We start from the raw sequence: 13,025 nt of genomic DNA, 5'->3' as shown, positions 1-13,025 counted from the left end.
TGTAAGAGCAGTGATAGACCATATCACCCCTTGAGACATTTAATAAGACCATGGATTTTTCATTTCCCCACCCAGACAATTGAAAGCATAGATGTTTATTAGGTCAACAAAACATTACAGTAATGGTTGATGGGATTGTTACATATACCCCACAGGGGGCCAGCACGGTGCTGGAGCGGTTCACACTGCTTTAGCCTCCTTCCCCGGCACGAAATGGGCGGCACGCCAACCTGCGCAGTTGGGCTGCCAACCTGCGCATGCGCGGGGGACTTCTTCAGCACGCCGACCCCGACTCAACATGCCGTTGGTGTTCAGGGGCCGGACGCGCAAGAAAGTAGGCCCGGGGGGAAGAGGCCGGCCCGCCGATCATCAGTGGGCCTCAATCGCGGGCCAAACCCCATCGGAGGCCTCCCTCCGCTTTTCCCCGCCCAACAGGCCGCCCCCGACCGTTCCCGCAGAGTTCCCGCCGGCAGCGACCAGGGGTGAATGGCGCCGGCGGGACTCTGTCGCATGCACGCGGCTGCTCGGCCCATTCGGGCCAGAGAATTGGCGGTCCCACAGATTCCAGCGGCCCGCGGCCGGCGGCATGTCAAACGCGCCGGAGCCAATCGTGCCGATTCTCCGCACCTCAGAGAATTGCGCGCCAGCGTCGGAGTGTCGTGGCGCGGTTGCGGCGATTCTCCGGTCCGGTGCGGGGTTCATAGAATCGCCCCCAAAGTCACCATTAGAACTAATCTCAATTTATAAATTTTTTTTCCACTTATATGGCCGGAATTCTCCAGCCATTGGGATCCTCTATTCCTGTGAAAAGGGCACCCCGTCTGTGGATTTCCCGGTGACGTAGGGTGGCTTCACTGGCAAATCTCATTGACAAGCAGTGGGAGTAGAGAATCCTGCGACCAGCCAATGGCGCGTTGCCAAGAAACATGCAGTTGGGGGACCGGAGAATCCGTCTAATTTACATCCGAATCTAATCGGCTGAATTTCAATTACTGCCAAACGTGAAACAGAGTGTATGGTCAGTAGCTTTGGATGCAATTCATATTTTAACTGAAGCAATTTGAGCAAGTATCCGACTCATTGTCAGGTGGTGCTAAAGAGTAAATATTCTCTGTACTGGGTACTGTGGACTGGACGTGTGCAGATCTGTGAGGTCACAGTGTCGGCATGCCTGACACAAATTTTCCAAAACAAGCCGTCTACTTGGAGGAAGCAAGCCCCAGGAAGGCAGAGGGAATGCTTCAAGGGCATCCTCACACAGCTTCATTGAAAAGTGCAACATCCCCACCGACACCTGGCAATCCCGTTGAGTTTTATCTCCCAGAGCAAGCCGAAAGCAAGCGTCGACAGCGAAAGGCTCGTGTGGTAACCCTTTCCTTCACAATTTGTGACGCTCCAATCGTTGGGGAAAAAGGCATTTTCAGACTTGAATAGCCAGTGTGAGCATCAACTTGTTACTCTGGCTTGACGCTTCCTATTCAGTGGGCGGGAGTTAAATTGGTGGAAAATCCATACAATTAGGTCAGGTGATTTGCCATGGTGCAGTACGAATTCTGCAATTGTTCACACATAGCCTGCTCTCCCGCTGCTGCATTATTGTAAAATAAGCCCTGGAGGTAAAGAAACATGCCAGTGCCTGAGAAATAACATATTACTCATCCTAATTGTAAGATCGGGACCATCTTCGAAAATGGTCCGGGCAAGCATTAGACTCTGACCAGTATTGCTTGTTTTAAATCTTCAATCTGCTCTCATTTCTTTAGCTGGCTGGTACTATGATCGCCTGTGGGTTTTCTTTTTCCAGTTACATCCAAATCCATATCCAGAACCTCCTTATGCAGCTAAAAATATCCTTCAGGACCATTTTGTGATTTATCACAGATTCACTTAATGGTTCCCCAGAGTCATGAACGAGAGGATGCAAGTCCTCACAAGCCATTATTTATTAGACACACTTACTCAAAATTATTTATGTCTTCCTTTTAAATATTTTCTTCCCGTTAAGAATAGACCATTCGTTTGTTCAGCACCCAAGGACGTACTAAAACAGAACACTGTTAGTCCAGTGCCCACTATGCATGATTACTATTTTGACTGCTTAAGTAATGTTTTGTTTTGCCAGCACTGAATAAAGTCCTGAATATTGCCTCTGTGGCAAGGGACAAGGGACACTCGTCATTGAAATTTTACCATATGCTGGCCAGTAGGTTTGACAACCAATGTTGTAGCTGCAAATGTTCAACCTATTCGCTGTTTGGTTGGCTTGAAATTGTTCTGTAATTTGATGCTGAGAAATAGCGTAGGCTACTGATATCCCTAATTCAAGTGTGGCAGTGAATGTTATCTACAATATCCATGGCAAACTCCCTGGCCTGAATTTTTCGTAAGAAGTCTTACAACACCAGGTTAAAGTCCAACATGTTTGTTTCAAACACTAGCTTTCAGAGCACGAAATTGCCACTTAATTGGAAAAAATGAATTGGGTACTCTAAATTAAAAAAAACATTTTTGTCAATGCTGGTGCACTTCAAGGAGAGGTTCAGAGTGTCTTTGAAGTGCTTCTTTTGTCCTCCCCTGGAACTTTGGAGGTTTGAGAAGTGAGGAAGCAGGACCTGGTGGGGGAGATGCTTTTCGACCCTCAAACACAATGTCCTCCCAAGTTCATTTTACAGGATTTTTTCTGACTTCCTTCTGGATCTGGCTGCAAGAAGGACATTAGCCTTGGTTCGATGATCCTCCCATTGAATCTTGCAGTTGCGGCAAAGGCATTGCTGATGGAATTTGTCGCTGATACACAGTCCAGGTCTCTCTGTTGTGCTGGAGTGTGATGACAACAACAGCTCTGTAACCAAACACTTTTGCTGACTCGCGGAGGTCTTTGTTGTTAAACACTCACTGCCGTAATTTGCAAAAGGCTGAGCTGGCACAACCTCTCCTGGTCAATGGTGGCCTTTTAAGAGAGGCAACTGTCCCAAGTATGGGAATGCTCAACATATCCCAGATTTGGGGTGGAGGGATTATCCTTCCTCCCAAATCTGTAGGATGAGTGCATTTTGATGCGAGCAAAAGCCCACCAGCTTCAAAGACCTCAGCCAGAATACCATTGGGGCCTCAGGATTTGTTGTTTTTCATCTGTTTGATTGCTTGTTGCCGCTCTCTCATCGATGGTGGTTCACCCATGGATTCTACCACAGAGGACCCCGGGCTGACCTGGAGAATGCCAGCTGTCACTGTGGGTTCATGGTTGAGGAGTCATTGAAAATGATCTTGACCTATGGCATTGCCGCCTTTAAGAAACCCCTGTGAGTGAAGGGGAGTTTGTCCATTAGACCTCGATGGCTTCAAATAAACTTCACCTTTGCAAATGGTTTAGCTCAGTGGGCTAGACCGCTGGTTTGTAATGCAGAACAAGGCCAGCAGCGCGGGTTCCATTCCCGTACTGGCTGAGAATTCTGAATTCTCCCTCTGTCCCCGAACAGGCACCGGAATGTGACGACTAGGGGATTTTCACAGTAGCTTCATTGCAGTGTCAATGTAAGCCTACTTGTGATAATAAAGATTATTATTACATCTCATGGTGGTCAGCATATCGTTGGACTTTATCTTCTTATCGCGCATCCTTATATCCTCTGGATTTGTCTTTTGAGATCAGCCCTGAGTTAGAATGCCGCCTTCTTGACTTGCGACCTTGGGTTGTTTTAGCATGCTTTTCATCAAACCAATCCTGGTGATGTCACTGGTCTAACCCAGTGATCTGAGCACAGTAGCCGAGTATAGCCCCTCACAGCTTTCTATTTTCAGCAAATGCTTTGTTACGTTCAGTCTGTCCATCAAAGTCATTGACACAGCTTGTAAGTAGCTGAGGCCCCAACACCGATCCTGGTGACACCCCAGCAGTAACGGCCTTCCAACCTGAAAATGCTTCACTTGTTTCGACTCTCTGTTTCTGCCCTTTAATCAATCCTCCATCAATGCTAATGTATTGCCCCCAAATACGTAGCTCCTTATCTTGAATGTCAAAAATTCACCTTATTGGATATCTTTTGAAAACCCAAACATACCACATTCACTGATTCCCCCTGCCCCGTCAGTTACATCTTCAAAAAACTCTCTAAGTTTGGCAAGGAAGATTTTCGTAAAACATGCTGAACGTGCTTAATTCTATTTTGACTTTTAAAAAATGCCCTGATACCATTTCCTTGATAATGATACCAGCATTTTTCCAAAAACTGGTATCAAGCCTATCATCCTCTTATTCTTTCCCCTTCCTTTTGTGAATAGCACCTTTGATTTTGCTACCTTCCAGTCTACTGGAATCATTCCAGAACCTGGAGAGTTTTGGACGATCAGGAAGCATTCACTATGTCGGCAGTCACCTCTTTTGAAACTCTGATATGGAGGTCATCAGCTCCAGAGAATTTTTCAGCTTTTAGTCCCATTAATTCCTGCAATACTTTATTGTATATTGATATGAATTACTTTAAGTTCTTCATTCTCATTACTCCCCTGCTTTGCTATGATTTCTGGGGGGTTTTGTGTCTTCATTATACAAACAGATACAAAATATTCATTTAACATCGCCCTCATTTCCTCCTTCCCCATTGTAACTTCTCCTGTCTGAGCTTTTAGGAGGCCCCCTACTCTTTTTCATGACTTTTAGAAATTTGTGCATCTTGCTAGCATCTTGATAGTCTGGGCAGCACGGTAGCATGGTGGTTAGCATAAATGCTTCACAGCTCCAGGGTCCCAGGTTCGATTCCCGGCTGGGTCACTGTCTGTGCGGTGTGTGCACGTCCTCCCCGTGTGTGCGTGGGTTTCCTCCGGGTGCTCCGGTTTCCTCCCACAGTCCAAAGATGTGCGGGTTAGGTGGATTGGCCATGCTAAATTGCCCGTAGTGTCCTAAAAAAAAGTAAGGTTAAGGGGGGGGGGTTGTTGGGTTACGGGTATAGGGTGGATACGTGGGTTTGAGTAGGGTGATCATGGCTCGGCACAACATCGAGGACCGAAGGGCCTGTTCTGTGCTGTACTGTTCTATGTTCTATGTTCTATATGTCAGATTCTATCACTTCACGTTATCAATTTTTTGGTCCTCCTTTGCTGGCTTATAATTTTCTCCCAATCCTCAAGCTGACTACTCTTTGTGGAGAAATTATCTGCCTCTTCTTTACATCTAAATGCTTCCATATTATGATCACTCTTACCAATAAGATCCCTAATTTTGAGAATACTAACTAACCCTCCCTGAGTATATAAGACAAGAACTAAAATAACTTGTCCTTTGGTTAGTTCCATGATATATTGTTCCAGGAAACTTTCCCAAATGCATTCCAAACCACTTTAGACCATTTGATTTGTCTCGTCAATATGAAGATTGAGATCTCACCTAATTATTGAATTGCCATATTGCAAGCTCCTCTTAATTTTTGTCCAACAATATAATTTGTGGGGGCCACAAAGAATCCAGCACGGGTTTGTAGAGTCAAACAGAAAGTAACTTTATTCATAACCATCTGTGCACAGTACCAGCCGTTCACTGCTGGTTCCCTCTCTAGCCGGTATTACACTGTCCAGCTCTATTTATACAGCTGCACAGCTAATGATTCCCCACCACCCTACTCATCAGGGGAACTCTTATTCCTCAGGGAGCATGGGGTAACCAATTGTCCCCAGCAAATAGGATCCTGGCAAGTTATAACAGTATAGTTACTCTGAGGTGGCCTATAAACTACTCACACTAGTGTTTCTGCCTTTTATTTCTTATCCTCACCATTAATGATTCATCATTGTCCCTACGTCATTCTTTGTCATCAGGGTTGTCTTTATTGTTTTCTGTTTTATACAGACCATTGTAGACCATTCAGCACATCATGCCTGGTCCACCATTTCAAAAGGTCATAGTTGTTTGTGTTGAGTTTCACCTTCCCCATCTCACCCAATAACCTTTGATTCCCTTACCGAACACAAATCTGTCTTTTGTTTTCAAACATTGTGACTAGCATCTTGCCTCAATTCGATTTTGATCCTCCCTCTGTTCAAACACACTGGGTGCGACCTTCCGGCAACGTTGCACCGGACAAGCTTGTGGCGCAGCGTGGCAGGTGAAAGCCGGGAGACCCCGCTCACGGGATCCACCCGGCTTGCAACGCCTCGCGAGATTCAACGCAATCTCACGAGGTGTTGCAAGGGGAGCCCCGCCCACAATGGGTGGGATCACTTTATAGCAAATCTGCATTTTGAAGCGAGGCAGTTAGCCTCACACTAATGTGCAGATTCCCAAGTTACCTGAGGCTTTGGGATTCAACCCAACCCTGTGGGGACCTCGGGTGAGCACCATTTGGTACTGGTTCCCACAGACGGTGGCCAGTCGGAACGGCACATGTGGGAGCCTCCAAGGGGATCGGACTCCCCCAAGTGCACACCCTTTGGGCGGGGTGGTTCCTTGGCACTGCTGATGCCTTGCATACCCTGGCAGTTCCACCTTGGTGTCAGTTGGAAGGGGAACTCCCAGGGTACCAAGTTGGCACTGCATGCGCGATTGGACTTGGGTTTGGGGCTATGGAGAGGAGGGTGGGGCTGTTTGTTGTGGGCCTTAAAATGGCGTCCCAATCTCTCGCTACAAAGGGGAGTTCTGGGAAGTGGAGCTTCCCGATGTAAAAAAGGGATTAAGTGCGGTCTCGGCCGTGTGGTCCCCATTTAGGCCACGCGAGTCACGTTGAATAGCCACATGTTTCTCAGCACCGCGAGTGCCAGGAAACACGCAGCTAAATGCGCTCACTAGGGGGGGTGGGATTCTGTGATCCTGAGGCTAAGTGATGGCCGACGGCGTTAACATGGCCTCAGGATCAGCAATTCTGGCCCCTACAGGTCGTTCTCCCCCTCCACTACACATAAGGGGAACCCCCCCTCCAAATTGAGTGGACACCTCAATGCCATGGCAATGCCCCGGTCAATTCCACTGCCGGGGGCATTGTCAGGGGAGTACACCCTGCATTTGGAGGGGGGGTTCCCCTTATGTGTAGTGGAGGGGGAGAGTGGCACATGGTGGGGGCGGGGTCACCCCGAAGTTGTCGGCAAGGGAGGGTTCCCGTAACAGCCTTCCCGAACAGGCGCCGGAATGTGGCGACTAGGGGCTTTTCACAGTAACTTCATTTGAGGCCTACTCGTGACAATAAGTGATTTTCATTTCATTTTCCCCATGGCAGTGGGGATGGGAAGGAGTTTACTTTTTTCACAGATCGCGGTGCCCTTTAAAGATGCTGCCCTGATCTCTGTGGAGCCGGCTCCCTATCAGACCCAACCCTCCAGAGTGGCGGCGCAAACATCGCCACCCGATTTTGTTTTGACAGAGTGTCAGAAGATCTGGTCAGAAAACTGACCTGTCTTTCTGGAGAGAAACACATGGGTTTTCAGTCAGAACCTGACACTTTGCCCTTTTTTTGGAAAGGTCTGCCCCTTATCTTGGTTATGATTTGTGTGTTAAAATGTGGCATTTTGACAAGGACATCATCCAGCATTCCGCCCTACAAACCAATGTTGCTTTCATTCTGTGCTATCCATTTTTGTGGTATTCCAATATACTTACCTCCGCAAATTGGAGCGCTCGCATGGTTGCCCTGGTTTCAATATTGCACCTTCACCTGGCTGATTCTGTCAATTAGCGGTTTTGTTTCTTGCATTGCCATGACTCGATTGCTCATGCTCACTTTGCTAAATTCGAAGGATCCCACTCCAGGGATTTGCGCACAAAAATCGGGGATGATACTTTAAGTTGAGGCTCCATCTGCCTCCTCAGGCGGGCTGGAAGGACCCCAGGGCACGATGTCAAACAAGACCAGATAGCTCTTGCTGCTGGTTTACCTGATTTTTCGTCCTCAACCAACATCACTGAAACAAGCCTCCTGATGATTATCACTTTGCGATCTCTGAGAGTTGGTGTACAAATTGGCTGCTGTTTTTTTTCCCCCTTTATTACTACAGCAACTTGCACTTCAGAAGATATTTAATTGACTCCAAAGAGATTTGGACCATTCCGAGATTGTGAAAAACGTGATATAATGATGTATATATTTTTTAAATCCAGCCTCTTTCCAGCTCCTCACCGGCAATGTCTTTCTATTTCTGTCCACTCCCTAGGTAAGACCAAATCAGAGTTGCATTATGGGGGTTGGAGCTTAACCATGCTTCTCAGTAACAGTGAAAAGGTTGGAAAATAGTGAAAAGCATCGGCCAGGAGAGCGGACATCTTAAGGCTTGAGTGGAAGAGTGCCATAATGAAGGTGAGCTCTTTTTGTTCATGAAATATTGGGTTATAAAAATATACTGCAGCCATGTGCACTGGAATAAGAACAGGTGTCTTATGAATTTTGTGTGTTAGTTAGTTAGTTAGTAACTAACTAACACACGATGACTGTGGGTCTAAATTATGCTAACATAAACTAGAGACCTAAGCCTTGTGTGAACCAGTTGATTCTCTCAGTACGTGGTGTGAGTCTGTGCTGGGCTGGATGAGTTCTTGTTACACTCAGAGGCAGCACCCAGGATGAGCGGGAACCGTGGTGCCCTCTGCCTTTATAGTGTGTGTATTCTAACTGGTGATTGGCTGCGGTGTTTGTACATGTTGATTGGTCCCTGTGTGTGGCCATCACTATGTGTCTGCACCATGATATACTGGTGTATATTATGACACTACCCACTCTGTCCATGCCCCTAATAATTTTGTAGAAAGGAGGGAGGTTCCAGGATTTTGACCCAGCGACAGTGAAGGAACAGTAATATGTTTTCAAATTAGGATGGTGTGTGGCTTGGAGGGGACCTTGCAACTGATGGTGCTCCCATGCATCCGCTGCCCTTGTCCATCTTGGTGATAGAGGTCCCCGGTTTGGAATGTGTTGGCTAAGGAGCTTTGATGAGTTGCTGCTATGCATCTTGGATGAGGTACACACTGCCACCACTGTGTATCGTTGGTGGAGGGAGTGAATGTTTAAGATGGTGAATGGGGTGTTGATCAAACGCTCTTCTCTGACTTAGATTGTGTTTCTCATAATCAGAGATAATTAAATCCACACTTGAAATTCTGCATACGGGGAAGAGCATTCTAGTTAATGATACTCGCTTAGAGAGCACATCTCCCAGTATTTCTGTCATTGTTAAGAGCATCCTAGAGATACTTGTCTCGATATTTATGGGAAGTTGGGAAGTGGCAGAGAGGAGCACGTGTTTTTTTAATGTTGAGGAATCCAGAAATCACATGAAGGCAGAGAGCCGGCTGAATTTAATGAAATTTAGTGAATTAACTGCAATTTCTTTTGCATGTTCACCGTTCGGACGCCAGTCAGAGAAGATTTGGGGTTAGTTGGGTCTGGGGTTGCCTGAGAGCAGGGAGGTGATAAAGCAGATCCCGGAGGTGGAGAGATCGAAGTGGGGGGGGGGCGTTCTGGAGATTATGAGAAGACTGAGCAGCATACAGGGTGTCTGGGCTTTGCGTCAGGAATCCAGCGATTGAATGGGGTTGTGGAGGGGGGCAGGAGATCATGAAGTGTAACTCAGAGATGACTGGCAGGTTTGGCCACTCAAAGGGGATCTTAAGATTGTGGAGATCTCTGGAGATTTCAGATGGTTTGGGTGTGGGGAGGGTGTGTGTGCAGGGAAGGAGAGGGTGCTGGTTGATATGTTTGCTTTGGGGCTAATAAAGCACACCTGCCCCCTCTGGCCCACAAGCAGTGTTCGGGTAAGTTCAAAGCTGCTGGATCTGGCAGCTCCTCCTTTCCCAAACTTCGGGAAACCCAAGCCATCGCCATTAAATTCATTTGACTCGCGCAGTCTGAGGAACAGAATTTCAATAACATGTAGCAATCACTTCTAAAAAAAAATAAATTTAGAGTATCCAATTCATTTTTTCCAATCAAGGGGCAATTTAGCATGGCCAATCCACCTAGCCTGCACATCATTGGGTTGGGGAGGGGGGCGGGGGGGCGAAACCCATACAAACACTGGGAGAATGTGCAAACTCCACACGGACAGTGACCCAGAGCCCGAATCGCACCTGGGATCTCGGAGCTGTAAGGCAACAGGGCTAACCCACTGCACCGCCGTGCTACCCCAACATGTAGCAATCTCTGACCCACCTTTCCAGAGTGGGTCAATCAGACACTCGCAAACCTGCCGCAGTTCAATTGGCCGTAAGTGTGATCACAGCAGATTGAGGTCAGGTTTCAGTTGATTGCAAGTTAAACCCCATCCCTCTCGATGAACCACGGCCTCCCCCTGTGGATGTGGCGGCCTGGCATTGATGCGAGGCCAATTAAGCCTGGCCACCATTCATTCCTCAACCAACATCACCAAAATGGATCATTCACCTCTTTAATGTTCAGGAGACCTTGTGCTATGTAACTGAACTGCCAAACTTGCCTACAAAACAAATGATTAGAAATCAAAGCTATTTTAATGCGAGGAGAAGGGGATTAAAACACTGAAGGGTTTGTTTCTTCGGGGTCGGTTTTCAGGATTGAAGGAACTGGAAGCGAAGTATGGGCTGGAGCAGGGAGAAATGTTTAGATACATGCAGATTCGAGATTTTGCTAGAAAAGAGATACAGAACTTCCCGGAGGAGCCAGCCTCCACATTGCTGGAGGAGGTGCTAACGACAGAGGGACTGGAGAAGGGGGTAGTGTCAGCGGTCTACAGAGCTGTTTTGGAGGAGGAAAAACCACCGCTGGAATGGATCTAAGCAAAGTGGGAGGAAGAGTTGGGAGGGGATATGGAGGAGGGGTTCTGGTGTGAGGTGCTCCAGAGAGTGAATGCCTCCACCTCGTGCATGTGGTTGGGGCTGATACAGCTGAAGTTGATATACAGAGCACACCTCACGAGGGCGAGGATGAGCCGATTCTTTGAAGGAGTATAGGATGTGTGTGAATGTTGCGGGGGAGGGGGGGGGGGTGGTGCTAATCGTGTTCATATGTTTTGGTCGTGTCCAAAGCTAGAGGATTACCGGAAGGAGGTTTTTAGGAAAATGTCTAAAGTGGTGCACGTGAAACTGGACCCAGGCCCCCGGGAAGCCCTATTCGGGGTGTCGGACCAGCCAGGGTTGGAAATGGGTGCGGGGGCAGATGTTGTAGCCTTCGCCTCGTTGATCGCCCGAAGGTGGATCCTGATGGGTTAAAGAGCAGCCTCTCCACCCTGTGCCCTGGCGTGGCGGGGGGACCTGTTGGAATTCTTGACTCTTGAGAAGGTTATGCTTGAACTGCGGGGAAGGATGGAGGGCTTCTACAATTCATGGGCATTACTCATTATGCACTTTCAAGAACTGGATAACATCGAACATTAGTTGGGGGGGTGGGTGGGAGAGTTGGGGGGGGGGGGGGGGGGTGATGGGTGTTAATGGTGGCCATGGGTGATTCCTGATTCCTTTTTGTCAGTTGTCTATGTGAACATGTGGGCAAATGTTTTGGGTTTGGCGGGAGGAGGGGATCGTTGTTACCGATATGGGGATTGACATATTTGTTACTGATTATTGTTGGTGGGTGTAAATTTGGGAGAAAATGTGAAAAAGGAGGAGAATAAAGAAATATTTTTTAAAAAAGAAATCAAAGCTATTTCAAAGATTTTTGAAACATTCTGGGACACCTGTATGAATCCAAGCTTTTTTAGTTCCCTGTCCTTGGGGAATTTCACTCTTTGGTTTAAATCTACCTGTTGCGATTTTATTTATTTCATTCCATTCCAGAGTAAAGTCATCGTGTCTTCACCTAGCGCTGTCAGCTGAAGGCATTTCTATTTTTAGATGGAACCAATATTCTGCTCTTAGAGGGGCAGGCATCATTTAAAATTGTGTGTCACAGCACCGTCTCTGAGTAAAAGTACAAGGCCTACTTCTCCTTTGGTTCCCTCATGTTGTGTACGTGTTCCATGTCCACAAGTCTTTGAAGCCCTTCAAGCATATATTATAAATTTGTTGTGGAATCAGAGGTGCAGGTGAGTGATTCCAAAGGAAGAAATTCGAGGTGCGATCCAAATACAGAGGTCCCATTGAAGAGTAACTCTCACTGGGGCTGGCCGCTGGGACATCAGCCCGTTTAGTAGCAGAAGAAAGAATCAAAAGGCACTTCTTGAGATGTCCTTTGCTTCCAAATCATGGAATCACCCATCAAGTGCACAACTATTGCAGGAATTCACCAAAGAATACACCCTCTAAACCATAGTCAATGAAATATCTCATTTCTATTTTTTATGACTTGTTCAACCAAAGAAAGGAATCATAATGCTGCTGGGACATAGACATAGAATCATATAATTCCTCCAGGGCATAAGGAGGCCCTTTGGCTCATCGAGTCATAGAATCATCGAATTTACAGTGCAGAAGGAGGCCATTCAGCCCATCGAGTCTGCACCATCCCTTGGAAAGAGCACCCTACTTAAGCCCACACCTCCACCCCATTCCCGCAACCCAGTAACCCCACCTAATCTTTTTGGATACTAAGGGAAATTTAACATAGCCAATCCATCTAACCTGCACATCTTTGGACTATGGGAGGAAACCGGAGCACCCAGAGGAACCAGAGCACCTGTGAGGCATCAATGCTAACCACTGTGCCACCCTGTTTTTAGCATTGCTCCCACAGTATGTATCGCAAATATTTTTGTGGGTTAGCTGCTCTGTTACACACCGAAATGAGTGTGGATTTAGTTTAACTTACTTTTAGATCATTGAGAAACCGTTAAAAAAAATGTTTTATTGGTCAACAGAAAGAAGTATGTTACAATAGCCTGGCAATACAGAATCATAGAATTCACAGTGTAGCAGGAGGCCACTCGGCTCATCGAGTCCACACTGGCCACCAGAAAGAGCACCCCACCCAAACCTACACCTCCACCCCATCCCGGCAACCCAAGAACACCACCCAACCTTTTTGGACACTAAGAGCAATTAGCATGGCCAATCCACCTAACCCGCACATCTTTGGACTGTGGGAGGAAACCGGAGCACCGGGAGGAAACCCACGCAGTCACGGGGAGAACGTGCAGACTCT

General features: G+C 47.2%; 1 protein-coding gene across 3 annotated transcripts in view; it reads left to right on the top strand.

The window, feature by feature from the left end:
- lingo2 (leucine rich repeat and Ig domain containing 2) overlaps positions 1 to 13,025 on the top strand; it is a 726,266-nt gene that overhangs the window by 566,786 nt on the left and 146,455 nt on the right. For all 3 annotated transcript variants that reach the window (XM_038804221.1, XM_038804219.1, XM_038804220.1), the window contains one exon: positions 8,134 to 8,276. In XM_038804221.1, the coding sequence (XP_038660149.1) occupies positions 8,271 to 8,276 (6 nt within the window). In that variant the 5' untranslated portion in view covers positions 8,134 to 8,270. The remainder of the gene's footprint in view (positions 1 to 8,133; positions 8,277 to 13,025) is intronic.

This window comes from Scyliorhinus canicula, chromosome 8 (genome assembly GCF_902713615.1).
Source record: "Scyliorhinus canicula chromosome 8, sScyCan1.1, whole genome shotgun sequence".
NCBI lineage: Eukaryota > Metazoa > Chordata > Chondrichthyes > Carcharhiniformes > Scyliorhinidae > Scyliorhinus > Scyliorhinus canicula.
This window is presented reverse-complemented; position numbering and strand designations above follow the sequence as displayed.